At 40.1% G+C, this 6746-nt stretch overlaps 1 protein-coding gene across 1 annotated transcript; it reads left to right on the top strand.

Moving 5' to 3' along the window:
* The first annotated feature begins 1190 nt into the window (after positions 1–1190).
* LOC133975571 (proteinase-activated receptor 1-like) lies at positions 1191–6541 on the top strand. The gene is made up of 2 exons (XM_062413553.1): positions 1191–2496; positions 3766–6541. Exons 1-2 carry the CDS (start codon positions 2427–2429, stop codon positions 4998–5000), a joined length of 1305 nt encoding a protein of 434 aa, XP_062269537.1. The 5' UTR covers positions 1191–2426; the 3' UTR covers positions 5001–6541.
* Positions 6542–6746: the final 205 nt, after the last annotated feature.

Below are 6746 nucleotides of genomic sequence, written 5' to 3'. Positions count from 1 at the left end.
CAGACACAGGGTGGGCCCAGACGAGGTCCTCTTTCGAGGAGACTCAGTTATTTGTCTAATGTATGCTGCTTCCTTAATGTGCAGTTATGCAAATTTGTTCACCTCGCATTCACCTCGAACTGTGTTTTTTACACTATCAGAATGTCGCAAGTTCATGTGCATGGTTACCATTCGGTTGCTATGTATGATTCTTGTCAAAAAGATAACACCTTATTCTAAGAGAAAAAAACAGTTATAGCTTAAGCCTATTCTGAGTACTGTCTGGGTAACAGCTTCATGTTTCCATCTCTCTGGCTCACAGTTTGTTTGAGGAACCAACTGTCACAAACATGTTATTTCAGTTACACAGGTTACATTGACAGTTTATACTTTGTATTGTGCATTATTGATTATATTGACTATGCAGCTGATATTATTCATAGGATACGGTTAAACATAGATATCTCAACACATTTTACCTAGTTTTGCCAGAGAAAGAAGCAATGATTCGCGAACATATCCACATCTTACATTGAGTGTACAAGGGAAATTGTGAATGATTATGATTTTGTAGAATTAATCAATAAAGATGGGAAGTGACGGAAGCAAGAGTCTTCCCTTGCCCAGAGGATCTCATTGTAAAGTGGGGACGGGAAAGTGTGACATTTCTTCCAATATGGTCCAGAGACTTTGTTTTCCCACATAATGGGTCATTCAGTGTCGACAAAATTAAACTTCCTAGAGAAAAAACTATAAAAAGGTCAGAATGTGGGAAGTGAGAAGATAATAAGAAATGTCTTGAAATTTTGGAAAAAGAAACATAATGCCATTTTTCTCCCCAAGACTGCTGCTGTATGCAAATGTTGTGCAAATACAGGTGCTACGGAGTTGGCTGATGCTCCCGAAAGCTGCGGCTCGCCTACCACTTCCTCCTTCAAACCACAGGCTGTCACCCTCACATCTAACATGTCACTTCCTCTTTTTCATACACAGACAGTATTTATCCCTTCTGATATGTCCTCCTCTCTACCTGCAGTTCAGTCCACTGTCACTCCTCCTGAGATCTCCCTATGGAAGAGCTCTGGGGCTATGTTCCTAACTGGTGTGTGATATGAGAACAAACCATGTTTGCCTGAACATCTCTTCCTTCATTATGCTAGCTTAGCTCTGGTTAAAGATCATAAATCTAAAACGGGGATGTTATCTATGATCACGGAACCTTAGTTTACGAAAGGTTTCTCAACCTATGCTAAAAAATACTGTCAGGCATGAGTAGGCTGCGCCACACACAATGTCGGCAGGCCAGTGGCTGTAACCTGGCTGTGATCACGACAACAGTACATCCACAACAACAGGCACGTTCAGGAGCAGCAATGACAACAGAGTATCTAGTCTGGGATACTGCAAACTGTGTTGAACATTATTCATTATGATTCATTATAATCCCGCTTCAGCCCAGGTCTGTATGGGTCTGCTTTCATTACTCCAGTATGGACTCTATTCTTTGACAGAGTTTAGATTTTAATACAGAATAACCCTTAAGAAACTAGGCAAGTTGAAGACCCTGAGTACATTTCTGAGCTTTTGTGCTCTCAGTGCTTGATCTTAAAGTTAGGTTACACCAAGCATGTTTTGTTGTTGCCTGTAGACTGTTGATTGCCCAAAATACTGTAATTTGCTCTAAAATGTATCATAGTTTTCTATTTGATAAAAAAAAAATTGTATTGATCCAACACCAGGGAAATTCACTTGCAGCAGATAAGTCACAATGAGGCAAGAGAATAAAATAAAAACTTTAACAACTGACAGAAAATATGGTTTGTAGTGTATACACCGTATTTTTGCATTAGTATAATGGGATTTTGAAATAGACATATCCATATATATGCACTTAGAGACTTATGAAGATAAAAAGGCACGTGACTACACAAAATGTTTATAAATATAAAAAACACATATATATTATAAATTCACCATATTAGCACTATAGTATAACTGTGTGTATATACATGCAAAAGTAGCGATGCGTAGCTGTAATGTGGACAAATTGTGCTGTGTTAGGTTTATATTGGTGCTGTGGAGTCTGATAGCAGTGGAATGAGGATTGGTGTTCTTTTGTCTGCAGCCAAGAATCAATGCTGTCTCCTTCAACCTTTAATACATGTTAAGGTCCAGTTATGGTGCAGTCAGTGTGTGTGTTTCCTGTCAGTGTGATGGGAAAGGTGATTTCAGTGGACAGGAGTGTCTCTGTGTGTACAGAGGCTGTTGCTGATTGGCTGTTTTTTTGTTTTTTCCTTCAGAATTTGGGAGGAAACCAACTCACTGGTCACAATCAGCAGCAGAATAAATGCGAGAGACGAGACACCCAGAGAACTGACAGGCGGATTAACCATATTTAATAGAATCATAGTTAATATAGTTTTTATTGCTTCATTTTCACCAGCACAATGTTTCAAGTGGTTCCAACAGTGCTGGTTCTGGTGTGTGCAGGTGCTGCCTCAGCTCGGATCAAAAACAGTAAGAACGATTCACTTTTAATGAAAAAATAACACCGGTATAATTGGTTTGATTTTTAACTGCTATTATTATTGTCATAGTATTATGAGTTGGTATTAACATATCAACTACAGACAATTTAAAGGGAATAGGCTGAATGAATGGAGAGTATTTAGAGTTGTACAGTTATATGTATATATCATACATGTGTTTAACTTGGATGGGTTTAAGGCAAGAAGAACAGATCTGAGTGACTTTGAAAAGGCTTCACTGTTGGGGTGTGGATGGCGGGAGCTGCAGTTGCTCAACTGTTTCGAATGCATGGATGAATAGATGGAGATGGATGGATAGATGGATAGATGGAAATGGATGGATGATAATTGGATGGAAAAGAAGACCTAACCAATCATATTGTGAATAGGTAAACATGTTTTTCTATGGAGGAAGTGCAGATATATTAGATGCATTGTCAGTTGTTCTATCAAAAGGTACTAAACCCAAGTGAATAGGAAACAAAACATACGTACCAAAGACCACACCAAACCTATTATCCCTGGTCGTGTGCACTTTCCCGTAAATCAGCTGCACATCACCACTTGACAGGACCTCCAGACTGGAAACAAGATAATTTGGTCCAATTAGATCTTCTTCATCGCCCTGTGCTGCGCCTTCTTCTTCCTGCCTCTGCTCATCACTGTGGTGTCCCACACTTGTGTGATTTGGGTAATGAGCAGAGTCCCACGCTGTGCACTAGGATGTTCACGCGGGAGAACAAGAGCAGTGGTGATGGCTGGAACAGTGCTGGGGATAATTGTGCTGTGTTTCACAACCACAAACTGTCTACTTTTGGCACTTTATTTGCAATTTAACGGATTTAAGGTTGCTATAATAATGTTCCCTGATAATTTACACTTATATGAGATATTATCAATTTTTATCAGATATATCATCAAGATTCATGGCTTTGTCTTTGTCCTTCATCAAGTCCAGATAACTGTGGTGGATGGAGATTATATTCTGGATTGATAGTGTGAACTATAAATTATTATTAAATGTTTTTAAACGATGGCCATTAAAAATGTAAACTTAGAAAAATATATAATCAATTAAGTGATTCTAAGTCAAAGTTTTTACCGATGCTGATAATCAACTGACGAAGTAAATAACGAAATTGTTTCAGTCCGAGAATATTTATTATATGATTTAAAAAGATCTCCCAAATCTTGTATCAACTATCTTTGTCTACATCTTGGATCCTCTGACTCTTTTTCTCTCTTTCTCTCTCTCCAGCTACACTGAAGGAGACGAAAAAGCCTGTTACGATAAGAGAAAGGGGATTCCCTCGACATGAATATACAATGCTAAATACGGTACCTGAAAGAAATAACAGAAACAACAGTATGTTGATGCATAATGAAACCAACATCAATGGAACGGGGGTGCTGAATGTAACCAGTATCAAGAGGGTGGAAATCTTCAAAGAAGCACTGTTGTTTCTCACAGGCTCTGTGTCCACCATCCTCATCCCTTTCTTCTACACACTGGTCTGCCTCATCAGCTTGCCGATCAACATCTGTGCAGTGGTGGCCTTCACTCTGAAGATCAAACCCAAGAAGCCGGCGGCAATCTACATGTTGAATCTGGCCTGTGCCGATCTGCTCTTTGCTGCGCTGCTCCCCTTCAAGATCATCTACCACTTTGGAGGCAACAACTGGATATTCGGCTCACTCATGTGCCGGGTTGTCACTGCAGCCTTCTACTGGAACATGTACTGTTCTGTTCTGCTCATAACTTGCATCAGTGTGGACCGTCTCCTTGCTGTAGTGTATCCTGTTGACTCTCTGTCTTGGAGGACGCCAGGGAACGCAATCATGGCCTGCGTCGCCATGTGGATATTATCCTTTGCTGGCACTGTGCCCCTTGTCCTCCACGACCAGACTTTTCACCTAATTCAGCTGAACATCACCACCTGCCACGACGTCCAGTGTGTGCAGGAGATAATCTGGTACTACAAGATCTACTTCATTGCTGTGTGCTGTGCCTTCTTCTTCCTGCCTCTGCTCATCACAGTGGTGTCCTACACTTGTGTGATCTGGGCACTGAGCAGAGTCCCACTCGACCTTCTAGGATGTTCACGGAGGAGAACAAGAGCAGTGGTGATGGCTGGAACAGTGCTGGTGATATTTGTGCTGTGTTTCACACCCACAAACTGTCTACTGATGGCCCACTATCTGCAATTTAACGGAGGAGGTGCTGAGGCGATCCAAGAGAGCACTGATGGCTCTTACGCAGCCTATCTCGTGTTAATGTGTTTAGGAAGTCTGAATTGCCTCCTGGATCCTCTGGTTTACTACTTTGGCTCATCCCAGTGCCAAAAACAACTTTCCAGCACACTGAGGTGTGAGAAGATTTTGGAGGGCTGTAGTGGACATTCCTTTTCTGGCCACAGTAGTCACTTAACTAGGAAAAGGACAACCAGATCCAGTGACCTACAAGTTGAATACCACCCAGCCTGCATACCATAAAAACTCAATTTTGGAGGCAAAATGAAAATCTGTTTTTTTTCCAAACCACATGCTTTTAATCAGTTAAACAGATATACTATACGACCAACATTGCAGATTAGTTGGATGGCTCTGTCTGTTCGACAGTGGTCAACAAGCAATGGCGCCCTGAACATATGCTCAATTTAATAGCAATGCTTCCTCTGCCTCTCTCTCTTCCAAGAGGTGGGTCGATCACAGAAGTATGTCATGAAACCACATTCCATTTTGTCTGAAAACCAGCTCATTTTATTGAATGACTTAAGCAAAGTGCAAACAATGTTTAAACTGTCTCAATCTGGTTAGTTTTGTTTTATAACTGCTTTGAGGTAATTTGATAGAAATTATAAAAGTGTTCCCGGTTTTATGAAATTTGAAATTGAGAAGCCTTATATATAAAGGTCTTTACCTATAGAGTGCAGCTAAAAATATACCATATAACTATACTGCAATAAGTAATGTTATCCTGTATTCAATTCATATAATATTAGATATATTATGCTATGATTGTTGGGGTCTGCTAAACGTAAAGATACTATCTGGTCTGATTGATGGGAATGAAATGTATTTTGTACAATGTCATTGGTGTGTAGGGGAAAAGAGGACCGGAAAATATCTGCTTCAATAGAAAAGTCAAGGTTCAGGTTTCTGATGTGCATAACCATGCATCTGTGTTTGTAAATGTGGATGTGTGTGTCTGTTTGTGCATGAGCAAAAATTGTCATACTGTCTTTGCTTGACTGCTTCCTCTCCCCTTGAGACCTTTTTGCTAAAACAACTCACACTAATTCACACACAAGCGCATACACACACAAACCTACAACAATAACATGACTAAAATCAAACCCTTCCATTTTATCACCCTTGCATTTGTCCCATGTTGACATTATACTGACACCACTTGTTTTATTTTAAAAGTTCATAATCTGCTGATTGCTCATTTTACATCACGTTTCCACTACATTGAGACATGTTACACACTGTGTGATAAGCAAGGTTTTTATCTAAGCTACATTTAAGGAGAATCATTAGCTAGGTGAAGGTTTCATGGTTTTGTCATCTGTTTATTTCCACTTCTGTCTGAAGAGTCTGTTTTTAGTATAATCACGCCTCCTTCTGTTTCATGTTTATCCTTGTGTTTATGTTTGTATATGAGCTGTTTCTGTTTCAAATTTTTTCCCAATCCCTGTGTTCTGCTTCCTGTTTTATTTTGTAGTAACGGCCCTTGTGTGTTTTTTTTCGTCACTTCCTGTCTTTGTGATTGTCTGCATCAGGCCTCATGTGTTCAACCTGTGTTCAATTGACCTTGCCTTCCCTATGTATATAAGTCTCTGTGCTTCCCCTTGTCCTTGTCGGTTTGTCGTTGTTAATGCCTCGTCCCCTGTGCCGGTCATCCTCTGCCTCATATCTGTCTCTAGTAAGTTCCTGGTGCAATCCCCTGTGTCCTCTTGGTTTTTTCATTTGGGACTTTTTTGAGATTTCTCGGTTTGTTGTTTTCTCTGTTGGACATTTCCCATTAAAAGGACACTTTGTTTAAAACTCTACCTCTGCTTCTTGGGTCCACCTGCTTAACATAAAACTGAGAGAAGGCCTTTTTTGAAGTTTGAAAATTGATATAGAAAATTTACGATGGATGAGCACCATTGGCTGAGTTTGACAATTACTTTGAGGAGAAGTTTTATTTAGAACAAGCAGGAGCCCTGACGAGGCATCGCAGGCCCTGTGTAA

Source organism: Platichthys flesus, chromosome 19 (genome assembly GCF_949316205.1).
Source record: "Platichthys flesus chromosome 19, fPlaFle2.1, whole genome shotgun sequence".
In the NCBI taxonomy this organism is placed as follows: Eukaryota; Metazoa; Chordata; class Actinopteri; order Pleuronectiformes; family Pleuronectidae; genus Platichthys; species Platichthys flesus.
Note: the sequence above shows the minus strand (reverse complement) of the source record. Positions and strands in the feature narration are given on the sequence as shown.

Bases quoted from the DNA above. Each gene is read 5' to 3' on its own strand.
- LOC133975571 (XM_062413553.1), top strand. From the start codon at position 2,427: ATGTTTCAAGTGGTTCCAACAGTGCTGGTTCTGGTGTGTGCAGGTGCT. The intron at 2,497-3,765 runs GTAAGAACGATT...CTCTCTCTCCAG, and splicing joins CTCAGCTCGGATCAAAAACA to CTACACTGAAGGAGACGAAA.